The sequence below is a fragment of the Nomia melanderi genome, chromosome 7, assembly GCF_051020985.1.
Source record: "Nomia melanderi isolate GNS246 chromosome 7, iyNomMela1, whole genome shotgun sequence".
Classification (NCBI taxonomy): Eukaryota; Metazoa; Arthropoda; class Insecta; order Hymenoptera; family Halictidae; genus Nomia; species Nomia melanderi.
This window is the reverse complement of record NC_135005.1, coordinates 18,805,044-18,827,285: the sequence shown is the minus strand read 5'-3', so window position 1 is coordinate 18,827,285 and position 22,242 is coordinate 18,805,044. Positions and strand designations below refer to the sequence as shown.

At 51.7% G+C, this 22,242-nt stretch overlaps 1 protein-coding gene across 24 annotated transcripts in view; it reads left to right on the top strand.

Moving 5' to 3' along the window:
- The window catches only part of shaker (potassium voltage-gated channel protein Shaker), a 244,728-nt gene that overhangs the window by 197,191 nt on the left and 25,295 nt on the right, over positions 1 to 22,242 (top strand). Inside the window, exon 1 of one of the 24 annotated variants that reach the window (XM_031972122.2) lies at positions 2,377 to 2,399. The exons of the other annotated variants lie outside the window; for them this stretch is intronic. Coding sequence (XP_031827982.1) covers positions 2,392 to 2,399 — 8 coding nt within the window. The 5' untranslated portion in view covers positions 2,377 to 2,391. Of the gene's footprint in view, positions 1 to 2,376; positions 2,400 to 22,242 lie in introns of those variants that run through there. 24 annotated transcript variants of the gene reach the window in all.

The following is a 22,242-nucleotide window of genomic DNA, read 5'->3' as shown; positions in this document are numbered from 1 at the left end:
CTCCCGTAGCCTCCACCTCGCGGGAGCGAGCGAGAGAGAAGTAGGGATAGCTCGCGAGCTCGCCAGAGGGAGAGTAGAGCGATCGGGTAGCTTCCTCAGACGAGTTCTCGTCGGCGTGGCGCAAAGGTGGAACGGAAAACTACTCTGTCGGCTGGTCGGTGGTCCTCGTGGTCGGGTGTGAGGCGCGAGCGCGGGTGTGCGCGAGCGAGAGGGCCGAGAAACGGGAGGGAGCAGGCGCGCCGCGACGAGGCGAGGCGAGAGGCGGGACCAGCGGAGAGAAACAGAGGGCAAGACAGAGACAGAGGGAGGCGGTGGCGAGATAACACGGGTGTACGCCGTGTAGCCTAGCCGAAAACGTAACGAACCGGAGGACAACGGGAGAACGGACCGCGGAAAGATCGAAACTCGTCCGCTCGGACGGGAGCGACGAGTCCGGAGTAGGAGTAACGGGTCGGTGGAGGGAACGGAAAGAGAATTGACAGCGGGATTATCGTGCGCGTGTGTGCCCGTGGTGTGTTATCGAAGAGCGAAGTGCGTGTCAGATGATAGCCGTCTCCCGGTGGAGGCGCTTCAGTCGGCCGGCCGCGATCCGTTTGATCGAGATTTTCCGCGCCGCTGCGGCCAAGGGACGCGTGCCACCGCCGACAGGCCCGTCCCCGTCTCCGTCTCCGTCGTGCCGCCTCGAAGGCGTTGCTCGAGCGATTCGGCTGGCCGACGAGGCGATCGCCCGTCGATCGCGATAGTCGTCGATGGCCGGCGCGCCACAGTGCCGTCTCCGCTGCTGTCATCTGTCCGCGCTCGTCCTCGCCCCGCGAGACGGCGACCGACACGAGCGTCAGTGATCGCGAGTGAAGGATGCGCACCACCGACGGACCGCGCCGCGACAGTTAACGGTTCGTCCCCTGGCCGCGCGTACCTTCGACGGTACTGGGTTAGCTAGTTTCAGGCTTCGGCGTCCTCCTCTAGGCGCTCCGATCCTTTTCTCTCTTTCTCTCGATGGCTGTTCGCGGCCGTAGCTGTCCTCCTTCTCTCTTTCTCCCGGAGAGCCGTCTCGCCGGGCGGCCGGACCTTGAATTCCGAGCTACGGCTCCGCGAACGGGCGTCGTAGCGCGGTGAACGTGACACTTGGGACACGGGCGGAGGAACGAGCGCGCGAGCTGCGCGTAAGGAGGGTCGAAACCTCGGAGGGAGGAGTGAGAGGAGAGTGCGCGAACGAAGGGTGGATGGTGTAAACGATAAAGTCCCGGAACAGGGCCGATACGGAAACGGGGCGATAGAAAGGGGGAGAGGAACAGGCGAAAACGGGCGAGAACGGGCGAGAACGGGCGAAAGGGAGAGGGTGGATGGAAGGAGAGGGACACAGAGGGAGAAACAGAGTCCCGAAGGGGGTGGGCTCGCGAGAAGAACCGCGGAAGAGAGTTGGAGAAAGAGAGAAAAGAGACTAGCAGCCATTTTGATAGGCGGCTGTGTGTTGAGCGGCGCTGCCGCTACTGAACTGCGCTGCTGGTGCTGCCTCTCAGCGTCGCCCGTGAATCGTCGGTGTTTCCGCGTCGCACAGTGATCGTTTTTGGTAGTGCTCGTGCTGGTTCCTCGTGGTGGATCGTCTCTCGGCTCTCGTGGCTCCCCTGTCCTCCGCTACTTCGTGCTTATGTGCAGCGTTCGGTGCGGCACGGCAGAACCGGCCCTCGATTCGGCCAGCCAGCGAACGCTGATCGAGCATCGGGAAAGAGAGCTGGGAAGAATATCAAACGGAGATTGATCGAGCAGCGCTCGGTTCAGGGTGGAATAGAGTAACGAACCTGCCGAAAGGGAGGAACGAATCGGCGAATTAGAGAAGAACGGCGCACACGGGGTTGGGTCCGTGGAGGATCAGACCGGAGAGGAGGATCGCCACCCGGAGGAGGAGGAGGAGGAGGAGAAAGAGCGCGGCGCGCGGCGCGCGGCGGACCAGGAAGCTGATCGAGGAGGAGGAGAGGAACACCGGGAGAACGTGGAGGAGGAGGAGCAGAGAGGCGAGCGAAGGAGACGGAGGAAGCTGGAGAAGAAGGAATAGCGAGAGCGGTGGAGACGAGGCGCGGAGAGGAAGGATCATCGTCGGGTGCGTGTGTTGTGCGGGGGTGCACCGCTCTTCGGGGGCATGGGGCTCGGGAGGGGGATCCGCCCCCTCTCGTAACCGCCGCGAAGCGCCAAGATTTCCCGCACCGAGTTCATCGAGAAATGGGGGCTGACCCCTGTCCTCAAACCGAGGCAGGACCTACGCCCCCACCGGAATGGTGCGGAGGAACACGGCGACACGAGGTACGGACCAAACTGATTGACCATCATCCACGTCTTCCTCTCGTTCTTCTACCTAGCATTTTCTTCACGATCGGCTCGATACACACTCTTGTTATGCGGAGGTTGTACGCGGTTTGCATGACGACGCGTCTTGACGTTACTCGGAACTTGTTGTATCTTTCCGCTGTTGGATGTGCGGTCTAGCGATTCTTCTCTCGGTTTTCTTTTTCTCGAGATTCGGTTCGTTACCGATGTAGTCGTAGACCTAGATCGGCTGCACTGCTGATCTTTACGCAGGGCAGCGCTAAGCGAGCGGCGGAAACCGGGAGAATCTAGACTGCGCATTTACCCTACCGTCTTCTGTTACTACTACTACTACTACTACTACTACTACTACTACTACTACTACTGTTGTTATTACTGCTACTACTATTGTTACTACTACTACTACTACTACTACTACTACTACTACTACTACTACTACTACTACTACTACTACTACTACTACTACTCTACTGTCACTACTGCCAGACGCAAAGCGGTCCGACAACGTGGGCGCATCTTTTGACCCCGATCTCTAGCGTAGTGGAGTCTTAGACTGACACGGTTTTCCATGTTGTACGTGATTTCTTTTCAGTTATGACGCCTCGCGTAGCCTCTTAGCCGATAGCTCGCTGTTGGTAGACCGCAACTGCCGCATCTAGTGAAACACTATCTTTTCTATACAGATCTCGCTCCAGCGTAGCCGTGTGCGAATGCTTAGAACGTAGGTCTTTAGTCGACGTATCTCTTCGGGTGTTTCGAACGCCGATATTCTTGGATCCGATTAAACCCCGTGAACCCGTGGATCCGAGAATAGGAACGCGTCGCTGCGAAAGAATCGGAGGGACGATGAAAACCTGCTAACCGTGACGCGTCTACCAGGGAGACGATCTATTAATCATGGAAAATGTTTGCCACCTCGGAGGAATGCGCAAACGACCGAGTATTAATCTTCGGACGCGCGCACCGATGTTGCGAATAGGGAATCGTACGCAGTTCGAGCTATTTCGATTCAATTCAATTTCTCTTTGAAATTTCCAACGCGATACGCGCGATCTTTAGGCTTTGTCCCGTTGGTCTGACTTGAATTAGCAGTTGATAACGCGATTCAAATTTAACGTGAAACGTTTCCAAGTAACACGTGTTCAATGAACTTAGGTAGGATAAGCAACTTAACGTTACTGATGAACGATGATAAATAAACGACCAACGATCCAGAAATGTATCGAACACTTAATCCACTTATAACACTTAATTCCCTTCGAATTGAACTCTATCGTAACTCGATCGTTCTCCCAAGTCTGGGTACTTCTCTCGATTCCTCGATCGTTCCACCCGACCGATTTTTACACCCGTAGCTCTCTCCCTTGACTCGTGGCATCCTTCCTCCGTCTCTCTTCCTCGCTCTCGGGGAGAAGCTGGGGGTAATTGCGCAAGTAGCTTCCGAGCTTCCATCGTCCTGATCCTTTAAATCTTCGGAGGATCGAACGTCGCCTCGTACCTTCCACCTAGCGTTAAAATATTAGACAGGCTTACCCTCTGGGGAGCGTGGCGGAGCGCGCGATTCAAGGATGGTTTCGAATAATCCGCAAAGCGCCCCGGGATTCCTCGCGACGATTTATCATTGTTTCTTGCGCCTTATTGAATCTTTTACGGGAACGTGCAGCATTATCTTGATTCCCGGTTCCAACGGATTCATTAGCAGCGGTCTACATTTTGGTAAAACATCGTGCGACAATTATCTCGAAGCCTCGTGGAAGCGAATATTCGCAGCATTGCGAAGACAGCTTCAAACTCCTTGATCTTTACGTGTAAATAAGGAATATCATCCCCTTAAAGATTCCACGTCAAAGAATTAAAGGTTTTCACTGTATCGTCGTCACAATCGTCCGTGCAACATCCTTGCGTTTATTTTATTCTTCTCGCATTGTCGCTTTTGTCGAGTGTACCTATTCACTCGCGAAAACCACGGAAAATAATCGTAACAATCGGCACATTCGATTCACCAAACGCCGCCCCATCAATTGGCCGAACGACGCACAAAAGTTAACCAAATTCGACCGCCGAGGATTTTTCACGGTACTCCGCCGAAGCTGTTCGAGCTACAAAGCGCAAAATTGGAAGCATTCGAACATCGGTCAGCGGTTTTCAAAGCCGTCGCTGATCACCGGCCGCTTCCGGCGCGGGGATCGTCTCGTTTCCGTGGCAAGTCGAGACACGCGCTAGAGCAATTATGCTAATAGTCGGGCCACGAGCACGAGCCCGCGCCGGCTCTAAAAATACGCGCGGACCGCGGCTTCTATTCCATGGGATAAAGCATCATCGCCGGCAGGAAGCATGGCGGCGATGGTTGCGAGCCACTCGCGTTCCAGCTCGGCAGACAATCTCGTAATATTCGCGGAATCCGCGTGCTGCCGATCCTTTCTCCTGGATTTCTCGCGAGAAAAACACTTCTCCGCCGCGTTCCTCGCATATCTGCGAAAGAAAGAGCTTCCAGGTGTCTGCGAATGGATCGTGGAAATGATTTCCTTTTCGGAAATCGCGCATCTTTTGTCGTTTCGACTGTTCACATCGTTTGCCAACAATTCTTAATTCTGAGTGTTGAATCCTTGTGTAGACGATATCGCGATATTCATTCTGAAATTGTTGATAGAGCAGTTGCAAAATATGGCAACAACTTCACTGTCGCGGACTACTCTAAATCTCACGCGAACCCTTAACGAAGAAACCTCGGCACACAGACCCGGAAGAATTACGCGACGATTAGAACAGCATCTTTGAAAACGGTCCAGTCTGCCTGAAACGTCCATTCACGCTCAGCCACTCGCCCGGCATCCGTCTACGCGGATTCTTTAATTTACGAGGTCCGTGTACGCCAAACTTTCACTCGAAGAAGAATACTACGGGATCGCGAGAGCAATCCACTCGTGGAAATTGATCGTCCGCGGATGATTAACGAGCGATTCTAACGAGAAACGTTTCCCATTGGTCGTCCGGACGGCCGGGCCCGCCACCATGGCCGTTCGCATAAATATTTATGGATGTAATATCCGGGCGGGGCGCAACGGTTCCGCGACCGATGCTTTGGGATGCAAGTCGCGACACACTTTCGCGAAATAATTGGGAGGATTCGGGGAGGGATCGCAATTAGTCGCGCGAGCGGACTCGAGTAGATTCTTGACACTTTATCTGCCGGCAGTTACTGAACAGTTTATTGAAAATTGATAATCAATGCCCGAGGATTTAATCAAATTTTTCATTAGCAACGGCGATTAAAACTCGGAATCAACGAACATTGGATAACGATTTACTTTCTCCGAGACTATTGTTCGAAGAGAATCGCTAGCTGTTCTTTTAATATTACATTCCAAGATATTCGGAAGATCATTAACAGCTGTTTGGCGGATAAAACGTTAATGGTAAATTGAAGGCGTTTGAAAATTATTAAGGAGTTTCGATTAACGTTCACCGACTTAGGAACAGCTCGGCGTTTAAGTAGCCTGTTCTTAAGCCACCCTAGTCGACTGCGGAACTTTATGCAAATTCGATGGTTTATGGGCTGATTTACACGCGCGAGGAATTTCGGGGGGGGGGGGGGTGCGTCTTATGTGGAGAGGACTTTGATGGCTTTGGAATAGGGTAAAAACTGTTAACTTCGGGAGAATTGCAGATTGAACGAATCGTATGAATTTTAATTGAATCCTGGCGCAAAGAATAAATCGGGAACGCGACGAGTCTGCGTGCTGAACGGTTGCGTAACGGCCTAAAAATGCCGAGACAAGGTTTTTCGGGGTTTCAAAGTTTCGCGTTCGATCGAATCGGAATCGGCGACGGAGCCATCGGTTGAAGGCAACGAAAATTCGGATCGATGGAGGTAACGGGATCAGAGGAATCGATCATACGCGGCGCGGCCTAGGTTTTCATAAGTAGCGGGACGAGTTGAATTAATTCACGGAGCAATCTCGCCGCCGAACCCCGTTTTTTCCTGACTGAAAGCTACCCCAAGTCTTCGAATCTCTTGGAAGTGCTCTGAAATAATGGCGTCGAATGGACGTCATCTCGCCCTCTTCTCAGCCACTCTCTACTTCTCTAAGATGCTAGTAGAGCACTTGCAATCATAAGTAGAGAAAGGAACGATGCAGTTTTCGAATGAAATTCTTTTCAACCCGTTCAACCGTAACGGCAGATTGTCGTTACAACGAACGTGCCAATTTCAATTGACCAAACATAAATATTCGGTCTATTTAAAAATTCTCCTCTTTACTATTTTCCCAGTGTCCCCGTTTCTGAACTCGCTATGGATTTTTCTACGTTCAGCGGGTGACGCGAATTGTCAATTCCAGGATGGTTTATCGCATTCGGAGGAATCACGTATTTAAGGGTTAACCTAGTTCGCCGATCCTTCGGTTCCCGATAGAATAATTACTGGCGCAACTTTCCCGTGGAATGGCCGCGGGCCAAACGATTGAAGTCCCCGTCGATGGCGAAACAAATCGCGGCCGGGTCGGTGCCAAATTCCGTCGCGCGACTCGTTCCTCCGTGACGCGGAGCACGGATCATCGGTGATCCGTGCGAGATCTGTTCCGCGGCTCGAGGATACGCCGCATGGAACGCTGGTTTACTGCTTCCGTGTCAAATTATTCCCTGTGAGCCCTTTGTTTCGCCCCCGGTACACTTTATTCGGAACAATACACAGGCCGCTTCATAATACGCGGGCCGGTTCGCGACGTGTACAGGCCGGTGTAAAGGCGAGCCCGCGAAATAGAGGCGGCTTTTAAGCCTGACCTGAATGAGAGAAAGAATACGCGGCGATGTAGATCTACGTGTTTGCTCAAGAAAACGGGCAGGTTTACCAGGGAGCATCTATGTATGTTGACGAGGAGGCATTCGCTAGGGGATGCGATCAAGAACACGATCGACCACTGCGGATATCGATAATAATTCATTAGAACTATTCGTTGTCGGATTCGCGATGTCCTCTTGTACGATCTCTTGTTCGCGTATTAATTTTCGTAAAAATTCTTTGAGAATTTTAGGATTACCGCGATTGATAGACCGTGGAACATTGTGCAATTACAGGCTATTGTAATCTCTGAAATTGCGAAAGCAAAGTTTCACAGTTTAATTCATTTCGTACTCGACGCATTCAAATATTCTAAATTTAATCAAGGTTCACACCGACCCGAAATCGTATAACCGATAGAGCAGTTAGTTACACTTTACATCGCAAAGGCAAGCCGAAACTTCAAAATGAAATTGTTTCGCGCGGGGCTTCACTTCCGAGAAAATCGAATTTGCATATTTGTTGGATAAACGAACGGTTAAGTGGAACTCGGCTGGCGTGTCTGGTAATGGTTTACCGATTCTACTTACAGCAACCGCGAACACGTGTGTACCGGGCGAGTTATCAAAATCGATTTTCCCGATGAAAGAATGAATTAACCCCCTGCCTCGGAGTATCGGCCGAGGCTCGGAGCTTTCGAGCTCGTTCGAGCAAACACGAATATCATTAATTCTTTCACTAGGAAAAACAGTAGCAACTTACCATTCTTCAGAGCCGACGTTCACCCCGGGCGTACGCTCGCATCCCGAAAAGGAGAATTCCAACGAGAACTCCTTTGTCTCCCAAACAACTGATCCGTAATCCTCTGTTAAATATTCAGAACTTTCGGAGGGAAGGAAATTCTCCCTTAAACTGGCGAGCGTTAGAAAAAAGGAGAACTGCGGGTTAATCCTCTCTAGGAACAACAGCTCGATATCCGTGCACCAACGTTCTGAAAAACGTGAACAAAACGAAACGCGAAAGCATCAAGAAGAAATCTGAAAAAGCCAAGTGCCCAAACAAACCGCGAATCATCTCGAAAAGCCCTTCCACTCTCCGAGGCTCGGTGAAAGCCAGCCGCGGCAAGTATAATGTCGAAAGTCAGCGAGACGCGTGAGGACCAGCGAAATGACCTGACGGCGATTATCGCCGTGGCGGGCGAAACGAAGCGGAACGCGTACAGAGACCCACTTGCGCAAACGAGACCGTTGTCGAGGGCCAGGAAAAGCTGCCGAGTGCCGGTGGTTTATTTCAAAGGAGCCGTAGCGTCGCGGGATCATCGACGCGAAACGCACACGCGCTAGCTCCCGCCCAGCTCGCAGGTTCTCGCCTGGTCGAGTGACGCGTTCCTCGTTTTTTCCCTCTTCCTCTCGCGGCCACGATTCGCTCGATCCGAGCGCGTGTAGGCGAGCGTGGGCGGGCTACGCGTGTCTGCCTGCACGCGTGCACCACCGACCGAGCGTTCTCGGGCTGCTCTGGAGAACGCTCGCCTCTCGCGGAGCGCAAGACCCGGCAATTAATTGGAACGAGGTTTAGGGCCTGGTTACGAGCGGGAGTCGAAGGTAACGCGGTCTTGGCGGGTTCGATCGCGGCCGCGTCGCACGTGGTGTCTTTGGACAGGTGCCATCTTCGTGCGGTTGCCAACTGTTCCGCGGAGGGCTTGATGGTTCTTCTCGAATACTATCCATTTCTGGAGTTTCTTTAACCGTCCCAGACTGTTTTACTGGATCCTGTATCGATTACGCTTTGTTGCCGCCTCTCAAGGTCGTACCAAGGTCACGCGTACTACACGCCAAGTTTCTTTGCAATTATTAAATACCGTATCGTTCGTTCGCTTCGAATTACGGGATAACCGTGAGATTTCTATTCCTGAACGGACAATTACTCTCGTGCTACTGTCAACGTCGGCGATGTTAGCAGATTTTGCAGAGCCGTCAACCGATTCAAACCCAAAGGGATAGCGTGCCGTCAAGGGGCGAATTGAAAAGCAACGGACGCGGTTGGAAAACGCTGGACGTCCTGGCGTAACGCACGCACACGGTCGACCGAGGCTGGTTAATGATTCGAAACGGAACGAATCCGGAAATTTAAATATCGCGCATGCAGAGTCCGTCCGCGTCCGCCGGATCGATCCGGTCCAACGTCGCTCGCCCGTCCGTTTTGCGCCGGCCGTGTCCCCCCGTCGCGTCGTCCGCGCGCGCGGACTCCGTTAGAATTCGCGATTATTCGACGAGCCTCGAATCTGCTCGCGAGAACGGCCGTTCCGAGCCCTCTCGTTCGACCGCTTCGCGTCTTTGCCGCCGGTGATTCGGCCATTCCGTTCTTCCCGTCGGTCGGATGGAAAGAAACGCGAATCATGGCCGCGCGGCTTTTCCGTTGGGTCTTTGACAACCGAATTACGTCGTCGATGCGGAACGGTATTTATTGCGTTGCCCTCTCTCGGCCTTTGATCCTCGACTCGTAACGGCGATGTCGCACCGAGAGTCGCCGACACGAATTTCTTGTCGGTTCAACGAGACATTAACCCCTCGCCCTGTGGTGGCCTTTCTTGCTCAACTGTGATCGATACAACCACTTTGTCATTAACGGTTTATTGGAAATAGAGAAAAACTCGGCACATGGTCTGTGTCTGTGTTTCCTCTAAAATATAATATTATATAATATACTTCATACATAGTATACTTTGATACTACAAGTGATTCGTATTCGATTGCGATTCAGCTTTTCTTTATTGATGAGAATTTATAATTCACGTAGTCGATTAATTCGTTGAACGTATGACGACAACTGCGTGTACCTATCCGATTCGGTTATTAATAGAGTCAATTTCAGTTCATCTATATTCATGGCTTCGCGTGCTCTTTAATTTTTCAAGTAGCTCTCTCTCGGCTCCTGGTTCTCGCGAAACGATCGTTGGATTTGAAATTTCAATGACACAGGAAAAAAGTGAAAATTCTATTCGTAACGGAAAGATGCCCACACGGTAAATATTTGTCGAACAATTGGCTCGAACGCTCCGGCACTGCATATGCAATTAAAAGTTGTTTTGTTTCGTTTGGTTCTTCTTTGTGTTGCAATTTTGGGTAGGTACACAAGTAGGTCAGAACAAACTCGAGGACCATGCCAGCGTCAGAGATGAAAGCGCTGCTCGGTCAAAAGAGACCTAAAGGGTTAACCCTTAACTGATGAGGTGGTTTCCGATGTAGCCCAATTTTTCTATTTGGATGGGACCGTTGCGAAATTGTTCCCGAAACAATGAACCCAAGCGGATAAAGCTGTCGCAACGGAACCAGCAATACCGTCATCGTTTCCTTTTTTTGCTGAACAAAGGCCGATCATTACTCATTTCGCATTTACCGGAGAAACAACGGGGTTAAAAGAGCAAAATAAAAAATGATCTGCAATGCGTTGATGTGTACGCGCATCTCGGTATTGTCGAAACGTTATTGGCATTGTTGAAGTTTCTTTTAAAAGGCGTGCTTTACATCTACCACTCAGGAATGTTTGATTACTTGTCCGGTGAACAATGAATAAACCAGATACAAATGGACGATTCTGCTTTTACATAGCCGACGGTACCCAGCCGGATGAAGTAACATGTGAAAACGGCAATTATAAATGAGTAACCGATGCCGCTTTTTACTTGCCGCGTCTCCCTAAATTGCGAAAGCGGTAGAACTCATCAAATATTTTTCATCGGCAGCCTGTATCAACACTTCGCATTCCGAGCATTTTTCGATCGGACCGACCAGTAATTCCGACCCACTTTCGCAGCGGAGCTTTCGAGAATCGAACGCGGTTCGTCCGTTAAAGGAAATATTAGGAATATTCGTACATTCATCGGTCTTTATCGCTTCAAATGAAAGTTCGATTCTACACACGCAATCCCTTCGCAGCATATTACATTCACCGGTACTCTAACAAAGTCCGGCGATCGTCCTGCGCATCGTGCGCGCACCCGTAACGCACGGAAGTCCATCCGGAACCATAAAATCCACCTTCGATGAAATTCACGCGCAAAATTGAAAATCCCCGCACTCCGCCGTCGAACCTTTCACGCCGTGGCAGTGTTATTAAAGCAACTACGAAACTCTGAACAAGGTACAGAAGGTTAAACATCACTCGTGAAGCTTGGTCAAAGCAGCGCACCCTATTACCATGATCCTCCATCACAGAGGAGCTCGAACATAGCGAAATATCCACTCGGCGGAAGGCGGTCGGTTTGAAATCGCTTCCGGAATGACGTGTCACATGCAAGCCCGTCGACGCGGTGAAAAAAATTTGCAACGCCGAACTTTCTCGATCCTCTCGGGGCCACTCGACGAGGAGTGCGCGGCTGTCGACGGGAACGACGGGCACGAGCTGGCTCGTTCCGCCTCTTCGAACCCGAACCCGTTTGAATTAATGACGAGCCCCGACAGCGACCGACCCCTGACCCTTCGACCCGCCGCCGCGACGACGAACTTCTCGAGGAGAGAAGCGAGCGGCCCGGTTCTTAGGGCCTCCGCAAAGGCGCGGTTTTTAGGACCTTTCGGCCCGCTACGGTCAGAGGCGACGCGCCTCGGGGATGCATGCATGCAGCGTCAGCCAGCTGCCACCTCCCCGCGTCCCCTGTCGCTCTGATCTCTCCTAATGTGGGTCAACTCTGTACTGGATTATGCTCGAGCGCGAATGCACGCGCACGATTTCCGAAACGAGGTCTCTCTCGCCGGCTCGAGTGCCGCGGAAGGACAGAGGAAGCCCACGGTCTTCCGACGCGGTCTCTCTGTACCACGGGACCACTGGCGGACCCTTTTGGACGCCGAACTTTTGCACCTGAACGATGCAAACGGTTCTTTAGGCTGAGAGCTCTTTGCCAGAGTTCCCGACGTTTCACGGAGGACAGTGTCGGGCTCTAGGTTTTCCTTCGGTTAGGTCCGTGGAAGATGGGCCAGCTGTCGAGCTTTGGAATTTCTTCTTTTCCGAAGGCACAATAATCAAACGCTTGTGCATCCCAGGAGCCAACTCAATAGAGAATCTTCTATCCAGAATGCCAGCGAATTCTCCGCCGCATACGCTTACCACGGAAGCTCTAAAAATTCTCGCAGCATCCGCGAGAGCACGCAGCGCTATCGACGCGAGAAAGATTGATGTCCGAAGGAAACTCTTCCCTCGCTGTAATTTATCTTGCTCCTCGCGGAAGGCCCACGAAAAAAGAAACGGTCAACAGGCGAAATTAGTTCGCTGCCACGCATCCCTTACCGTCTCCTCCGAGGAACCTGCTTTCATCAGTCTCGGTAGCTTACCATTCCGTTTACTCGCGGCGGAGCTTGAATATTTCAACACTGCGGAGCAACGTGTATCGTATATTTTCGCGACACGTCGGCTCCGCTGTTTACCGGGTAATTAATAAACGGAACGGCAGAGAGGTTTTCCGCGTTGCAAGGGATTTTTATCGGCGGATATTTCCGTGCGCGCCGAACGACCCTCGTAAATCTCGCGGAACGTCCTCTAACGGTGCGTTTTTTCGCGTAAGAACGCGCGGACTTGGCGAAAGGGCGGGATGTGCATTAAGAAGGACGTCCTTTTCAGTTCGCGCGCATCCCGGCTCCTCTTCTTGTATAATGCAGCCGCTTTAATGCGATCGCCGAACGCGGCGCAGCGCGGCTCATTAATTCTTTCCGACGCGGCAGCCTCTGGCTGCCTGAAATCTGGCCGAGAGGGTAATGAATGTTTGGAGGCGGGAGCCATTCGGAATAATGGGCTCCCGAGGAATCTGTCGGCGACCTGGATAGCTTGATTGGCCGGAAAAGCCTTTCTGCGAACCGAGGGCCCCGGTCCGAGACCTCTCGACCCTTTTCAACGGTGACCAATGAATATTTTCGCCTGGAGGAGTGGTTGGTGTCTTCGGAATTGGAATTTGTAGAACACTTGGTATATCGTGAGAGTCGGTTCCTTGTCTTGTGATTTATTTTCCAGTTAGGATTCTTTGGAATGCTTTAATCGTTAATCACTTGCCGGTGGAATGAGGAACTTTATTGCACGTTTGCTTCGAAGGTGTTAATAATAGAATAATTCAAGTCTAACGAATAGCTCGCGGTCTTCGAATTGCACTCTTCGAGTCCGATGTAATATTACTATCAACATCGAACGATATATTAGACAAATTTTGTTTCTGTCGTACACAAGAAAATGCAACAGAAGAATTTGTGATTTCTGTAAAGCTTCCGGAATCGCAAAAAATGCAGTCTACTCGGGAAATTAGCTCCTCTTCGTCCTATATTGTCGTAGACACACAAATCCGCGTTGCGGCCCGGCGAAACTGGGTCGTTAATTCCGTTTGGCCGAAAAATTTTGTGGTAACCCGCGACTTGACCCGCATACATCTCTTCTCCGTGGCGTCAGCTAATGGAATATAGAGTCGCGGCCGCTATAGCCGGGGCCACGGAGTCGCGGGCCAACACGGGCTGCCGCGCGATAAATCGTATTTTTCTCGAAAAATTCCCTAGTAAGTTACGATCTCTCCGGCGACGGTGCACGCCCTCCGTTGCCGTTACGTAAGTGTCTACGACCCGCGGACCGACGTAATCGGGTCAGAAATTCCGTTCCCCGGCGAAGAATTTCGCAGCAGCACGCGGATCGGTCGGCTCCGAATCCCCTCGGCCGTTCGCTAGTTAAATATTCACGCGGAACACTTTAATCCTGCTTGAAACGCCCTTGCACGGTGAACTACGTTCGGCGTCGAACTCGTCAAATGCGATTAACAAAGTGAACCTGTCGTTAATCTCCCCTTCCTACGGTATCTCGGCCGCTCTCGATGCTACGCGTTTCAATGGTAAGCCGTGAGGGTCACGGGGATAATTATACAGTTCATATTTTTTCCGTGCAAACCTTGAAAATGATGTAAAGGGTCGAGAGTCGTAAGCTTCGAAAAGTTACGAGCACAGAAATCAGGACGACGCGAGATTCGAGCAAATTATACACATTTCTAAGGAATAATCCATTGAATTTCGATCTATAATATAAATAAAATTCTCTTGATTTCTCGAGCAATTCTATTTTGGCTTTTCCGCTAGATTCGTCCGCAGGCGAAATCCCCCGAAGATAAGATATGGAGCAAAACGGATTCGTTTACGCTTTTATTTTCCGGAGGAAGGAAATGTGTCGCGTCAGCGACGAGTTTCCCAGGCATCGGTCCACCGGGGGTTGAGGCATCGAACCATCCCCGTAGCGTCGGCCCGTGCCGCGGATCGTAGGCGATCGGCTGCGACCGTAAACCGAGTTTTCCGGCGTACCGTTCCACCGCGCGGTGACGAGTTAAAATTATCGACGTCCATTGATACTGGGTCAGGAATATTCCGTGACCAGGTGTACACATATCCAGCTGACAGCGGCACGCGCGTGCATCGGCTGTCCCAGAAAATGCAACGCGATCTGTGGGGAATGATTTCTCAAACAAAAACAAGCCGCGATTATTTCAGAAAATTTCGCAACGCGCGGCTCTATTTCCGAGAAAATTGAGACTGACCGTTCGACTGGCTCGCGTGTCGTTGGACAGGCCGACGCGTCCCATTCATTGCTTAGTCGTTCTACTTATCGCGGGCACGAAAGCGTGGCAGCCTGTTCGCGAATAAATTTGCTTACACTGATTTTGGATGTATAACGGTCTTTTAATTTTCCCTTTCTTCGGTGGGACATCGAAACGCTTCTTATTTACACGAAAATTCGACAACCGCGGGCAAACAAATTGTACGTCTATCGGTAGGTTTCCGACAACGAACAACGTCAGGAACAACAGATTCCACCGTCCTCAACATTGAACGCATCAGCTGAAACGCGTTCGTACTACGGTAGGCGTTACGTAACGCGTGTACCTGCGGTGTGCGCCTATTAAGGCGGGCCCGGGTCGGCCAGGAGCGGGTCGTGAAAGGTGTCAGCCTCTAATTGGTAACGGGAGCAGCGGCGATCAGACCTCCGGGACGGGGAACTAATTCCATTTACGCGGACAGCCGCGCGCGGAGGAAACGTAGCGGGGAAATTTCGGCGGGACGGGTTTCGAGGAATCGATTCCTGCGGTTCTGCAGTCTGCCGGGAACGTGGCACGGAACGCGCGCCGCTGCCGCCGCCGGCGGATGCTAGGCCGATCGTTATCGAGCCCCTCGGTTTTTCGAATTTTCGGCCGCGGCCTTTGCTCTCGGGCTCTGCCCGAATTCCTCCTGCGCTCGCCGAATACCGACCGCCCCGAATTGGCCTGGCTCTCGGAAAAATGGAAATTCGTCTTCGATCGGCGTCGACGCTGCACAATCGGCCGGATTACACATTGTGCGCCGGACTCGAGGGTCACCGTCTTCGAAATTGGACCCGTACGCGTTCCCCGAAGCTCGCTCGCTCGACAAAGGGCGTGCATGCGGCTGGTCGGTTTCTGTGCCGTTCGCTGGAACACTCGTGGCTGGGTGTAATAATTATTCGCGCGAGTGGAGCACAGGAGATAGGTAATCGAGCATGAAATGCGGACGAATCGAGGATTATTTAGGGAGAAAGAGAGTGGGGAAGAAGGTTTTAGACGCTGCATGTAGAGTGGAAGGCAATTCGAATTGCTAATTAAACTTTTACCACGTAATCGTCTTCGGTGGTTGGCGGCTGCATGTGTACTCCAAGTTCATCAAGGATATGCATTGATTCTTCGATGCCCATTTCATGCATACGGCTGCACAATTGCGCTGACTGCTGGCACAATATACGAGGATACTCGTGGCTCGGCCGGGTAATTATTCGCGCGAATGGAGTTGCACGAATGCCATCTAATTGCGTCGGAATTTCGCATCGATGTGCAGATATTTCGAAAGAATTTCAACAGCTTTTCTCGACCGTTTGTCTTTAACATTTTTCGCGAATTCAGTCGATCGAAACTCTGTCGGAAATATCATTCGTTGATTGTAAGTCGATTATTGATATACTCGTTCGAACCGTTAGCTGATTCCGCAAAGTAATTTACAAGGCCGAACAGGAACAATCGAACGAGGGCCAACCTTAGCAGATTCCGCCGCAAAAAGTGAAAACACGTTGTTGGCACTGGTTCTTTCCGGGCTTGGCCTGTCCTCTAACCTTTTCATCATCGGCCGCGAGCCCTCCGAAAAGGGTCAGCGGTCTGAAAATCATGTTCCACCGTTCCGGAATTCTCGTGAACGTGCGCCGCGGTAGGTTAAATCGTAAATGAACACGAAAACCTGCCACATGCACGACCGCCTAACGATCAACCCCCGGATCGTTATTCAAGCACGGCGTGTTCTGGAGGATGCGGCGCTCGTAATTTCGAGCCGCGCCGCGTTGGCTCGGTATCTTGGAGCGATCGGAGTCTAGACGGAAATTCGACGGAACTCGCGATCGGCTATTAACCTACGACGTTAACCTAATTTCCGCGACGTTAATTGACGTCGCGGGCAACTACTAACAGCGCGGAGATTCGAATACACCGCGGCAAGTGTTTGTTGCAGCGGACGATGGAACGCGTTCTACGATGGTTACGCTGCCTTCTACATAGACCATCTTCCCGTTGTAATTTCACTATCCAATATACGGTATCTCTAATGGTTTCTTGTAACATATTAGCCTGAAAATGCCTAGCAGATGTTTCCCGTGGCTGGAACACTCGGACGAGCTTCGGTGTTTCAGTTGATTTTCCGAACACTATTTTCTTCTCCGACGAATGATCTTGAACGCTCCGTCGGTAATCGTTCAGTCCGGCAAATAATAAAGGTTTATTTTATCGTTTCTTATAGGAAGGAAAAAGAGTACGCAAAGATGAAAAGATTGCTCAGCGGGCAATCGGATTCGGTTCTCGGGAAACGCCGACACGCAGCGCTGGGTTGGCGAAGTGGTCGTTAATGATCGACGAAAGAAAAGCAAGGAAATTCGAAGAGCGAGACGGCCCGATGGAAAAAAGAAAGGAGAAGAGACCGACCGGGGTTCGATCCGACGATTAAACCGACCGGAGCTTTAACCTAATTTTCAGGCCGTCGATCTTATCGCGATGGATGAGGCTAAAACCGTGACCGTGGCGGGAGTGCGGGGCACAGCCAGATGGGACGGAGATAGACAGCCGCCGAGTTGACCAATTAGCGTGGGCGTCGTCCTTGCGATAGCCCAGAAGGCTGTTTGTCGAGCGTTTCACGCACGGGCGGACGCGTTTCCGGGAAAACGCGCGAATTACTTCGAATAGACGCTCTCCGGGATTACGTAAGATTGTTTGCTGCACGGTGTTTTCTTTCGGGTACGAAGATAGACGCGTTTTATGACGGATCGGCGGTTGTGCTGCGTGATCCCCCCGGTCCCGAAGCATAAATGGCACGTCAATAAACATGGACGAGGATCCGCCGCTGCTACACTCGCCCTATTTTTATGGCAGTCGTATCGTTTCCCGGAGTTACATGGAACGATGTAGTATCGAGCTACGGTTGTATGCAAACACTAGTATCCTCCGTTGAGACGCCGGGGGTCTTCGGAAACACTCGCTTCGGTATTATTCTTTATCGAACGCGCGAAGAGGAGCGTAACGAAGAGACATCGTAATCGCGGACGGCGAGGGTTAATACAACGAATTAATTGAAATGTCCGTTCTCACAGATTTCAAGGTTTCAATGATTCGTCTCAAGGTTCGATTCGGACACAATGTCGGCGATTGAAAACAATCAACCGCAGTGTTTACACGGATGCAACGCGTCTGAACCGGGAAGATGGAAAACGAATGGCGGAGCCGTATGCCGAATGAACGATTCCTCATCGAAGATGTACAGAAGCCCTCTATTTCTGGAAACAAACAATGCCCGGATCGGGCCAGTCGAACGCCGTCTCGCTCTCTGACGCTGCAGGTTCCCAACCTCTCGTCCTCTAATTAATATTATTCGAAGCTTCCAGCCGTTCCGCGAACCTTGCCCACTTGAGACATTCCTCGGACCGTCCGCCAGATGTTTCGCTGCTGACAGTGACACGCGGTTTTTCGGTTGCGATCTATTTTCCGTCGATAGTGGTGCAATCGGTTTCGGAGCTGCCCTATTAAACAAATTGCTGTATACGATTGCAACGAAACGCGTTTAGTTTCGCGAGGCAAATAAAATTCGTAAGATTTCCGAGTCTCCTCTAAGCGAAAGTTCCTGGAAATCTGAGTAAAGATAAACTCGAAATCCATCGCACAAAGATTACCGGAGAGCAACCGTTGCAAGGAAAGTTACAAGCAATAAGAGACGAAGCGTTTTACGATACGAACATCTGAGAAAAGGCCAACTTCGGCGCAAATTTTCCAGATGCCGAGAATTTCTTCGGAACTTGTAACGAACGTTTTACCCGTCGCGAGACGCGCCTGACGTACACGCAGGTCGTAAACGACGAGCTCCGTGGAACGTCGCGCGGCAATTTGATCGGACGCGTTGATTCCCCGAGCGGGTGGGCAACGACAGGCGGGCTGACTCGGTTTCTGGGTCACGGTGGAAGAAGGCGACGGGTCCCGGCATTTCCGCGAGACGACGCGCTATTTTCAGTCGTCGGTCTTCGGATACGTGGCCACCGGAACGGAGTCCTTTCTCCGGCGGCGCACCGTTGTATCCCCCCATTCACGACTGGAAATAAACCTCTCTTTCTCTGTCGGCGGCCGCGGCCGCGCCAACAATGGAAACGGGTTTTCATTCAGTCCGTGAATTCGCGGATATCTTCGCGGAGGACACAAGAGAGCTGCTCCGTTCGGAGCGAAAAGAGAAAGATAGAAACTTCGTCTCCAATTAGACCGCGTCAAAGATCCCCGGATATCATCGATCGCGGTTCCTTCGAGTGTTTCTTAATTGACTTCTATCGATGATCGGCTACCTCACCCCATCGCCGACTGCCGCTTCAAACAATGCCATTGTAGCGCGACAATAACGGAGTCGGCCGACTTTAATCCTCATTTTTGCCTCGGGTAGGTGTGGCTTTGTAATTCTTGGCGTTTGTCAATCTTACAATTAGCTGGGGCTCGCATCTTTCCTTTTCTCGGTAAAGATATCGAAGACAGTTGGGCGTATTCTATGGGTTGCCGACATAGATTTGGCGAGAAGAAAAAGTGCAGAACGCCGTCTTCCATCGATTCGAAATTCCAACGACTGCGATTAAGAAGGAAATAATGGGGCGAGAAGCTAATATTCCGAAAATGTTGGTCCACAGAGGGTTAACAGGCGGCAAGAAAAGCAAGGAAATCGAAGGTTTCGAGTGCTCCTTGATTGACTTGTATCAGCGATCAGCTACTTTGCCTACTCCACGAACTGTTGATCGAAACAATAGCATCGCAGTTGAACAATAACAGCCTTCGCAGTCCCAGTCATCTTTAATCCTCATTTGTTTGTCGTCGATCCGCCGGCAGAATACCCGTTTATTGTCCTCGAAAAATCCAACGGCGGGCATTAATGAGGAACAGCTCGGGATTAATCCTTTCACGGGCGGAGCGTAGCGGCGCGGGTGTCGATGGGAAGTCGGAGAATGGATTTCTGTAAATACGCATTCCGGCCGACGCGCACATCAGCCGGGCTTATATTGTATATACAATTTTCAGAACGCGCTTGAAAGGGGTGGGGCTTTTGTACGGCGGGATAGGCATTATCCGCTCCGTCATTGTGCGCCGGATAATGCTGTCTGACTGTTGCGAGCGGGTCTCGGTTGATGGAACGGGGGGTAAAAGAGTGCTGGGAAATCGAGGCAGTTGCCGGGACACTAATTGCGATAACTACGTATCAAGCCACCGCGGATGTTGGAAAAAAGGAGAGTGGAAGAGAGCAAGAAGCGGGACGGTTATTGAAAACGAGTGCCGCTCGGTCTCCCTGCCGGGACTATCCGATTTCTGGTTGAACGGCGCGGCTCCCTCGTTACTTGGGAATTGTTTCTCTGATTGGTTGTCCGGTCGGTGAACAAGAGGAACGGCTCTTATTCTCCGGCTCCGTGTCTCTCTGCCCTGCCCCCGGTTTCGTTGGATTTTCTTTTTAGTTCGAAGCGAGCGCCGCGGAGGAGCGGGAGCACGTGCTCGCCGATGCATCGCGCAACGTAGCGGGCACCGTCTATTTCTGCGGTACGTCGGGCTATTCTCAGTTACGCTCCGGGTGCATCGACTGTCATCGGTGCTCTAGGAATAAACCATCCGTCACGGCGAACCAATTCGACGCGCGCGCCCGTGTGCCCGTTCTCGTGGGTGTGTTCTTGCAGGTTAGACCCGCGGCGACCGATATCTACCCAGGCCGCAGTCGATCTCTCAGGTACCGTGGTTTCGCGTAACGCGTCACCGCGGCCGGACTTTGATAAATAGTTGGCCGTTGTCCCGCCTCCGGCAACGTAATTAAACGACTAAATTGAAATATCGATTTTTCCCCGGTGACGTCGCCTTTTCCGACCCGCGTCCGCGGACGCAAGAACCTCGGGAGGGTGCAACCGCGTCTATGCCACCCTCTCGCGCTCTAGCCTCGAGGATTCGATATCTTGTTGACACTGACGAGAGGAGAGCGCGAGACCTTCGGATCACGGATTTACTAGGTGCTTCGATCCGATGCTTCGTTTCGTCATTCCGCCAGAGAAAATACGCCGTTAGGCGATCCTGCTGTTCCGCCAACGAACACGCGATCGCAGTTTCTTTATTCCCTTCGAGCCGTCTCGTTCGAGTTCGGGGCAAAAACGTTCCGACGAAAGCAGAAAGTTGGCTAACTCTTTGTCCACCTAATCGTTCGATTCTTGCGCGTTCAGAGGATTTTTCTACTATAATGGAAGAAAAGTCGTCTGCGAAAATTATCCGAGATCCGCGAGTACATATTGAACTTGATGCCGTCATTGGCTTTGAGGCGGAATTCGCGGTAGGCGTGAAAGGTTCTCGAGTATCCCATATCCGGCAGCCGGCGCTAACTAACAAAGAGCTTTCAGCCAGGAAATTCGTTGGGCTCGAGGGGGCTGCGCGCGGGCTGGCTCCGTCTTTTGTTCGCGCTGGCGCGCGGAGCCTAGGCCGATTCAACGGCCGAGAATCGTTGCGTTCTCGGGGCTAATCTGTCCTTTATCTCTGGCCCGGAATCGCTCGCGACCTTCCGAACCAAAGCGAGTAACATTTGTCTCCGGGCGCAACGGGTTGGCACTGTCGCGTGATAAGAAGCCTACCACCTTCGACGAACGCCTGGCGCCGATCACTGATTATATTTATGCGCGATGCGACTCCGACCACTTGCCAAGGTCATCTCGACCTGACACCCGCCATACTTCCTTGGAATTGGGCCGCGGAACTTTGTTCGGAACCTACGGCTTAGGGGCGTGGCTATGTTAACCCTGTGCTTCGATGAATGGCTACGCTTCGATACTAGTTTCCTGGGTGTTGTTCCACTTTTCTATTCGGGTACGAATTGTTCTCCTTATTTTCTAGGCAACAGTTTTCCCATTACCCTGATTTGCGCGTTTAAATTGACACGCCCGTCGGTTACGCGTTCCGAACGCCGCTCTTTAAGGTGCTGTTCACCGGAGCAATGTCGGAGAAATAAATTTTTGGCGTTGAACCTCCGAGGAATGGTGGGAGGAAAGCCGGGAATCGACCCAGAACTCGGCCCGCTCCGCAAAGTGGAGCGTGGAGATGCTCTTTGGCGGCACATCCCGCCCTCCCACGGTTTTCATTTTCCTTCTCCTTTTTCTTTCTCGCGTCTTGCCGGCTCGCCCGGCGGAACACCTCCGACGCCCGGCCTCTCCACGATCCTCATTCCGCTCGGACGAGACCCGGCGAAAGTGACGCTCAATGTTTCCCCGACGGAACGATCTTCGTCGGTCCTGGCCACTTTAGAATCCTCCTCTTTAAAGTACACTCCGATACGAGTAAACAACTATTCGGCCACTTGGCGGTACCAACCGATTCTCATTTGCGAATATAATTCGCCTACTTGGGGAACTCTCTTATAGAAACGGGATACATGTACGTGCTATTTGAACCGTTTTAAAGTTGAAAAATACCAGACAACTTGTGGATCTGATGCTTAAAGAGTCACAGTCGACATTTGTCAACATATTTATTCGAGCTTAAAGCCAGTGATTGCTTTCAAAATGTTTGTTATAGCCGGTCATTCGAAAATGTTTCGTCGTTTAAGGGG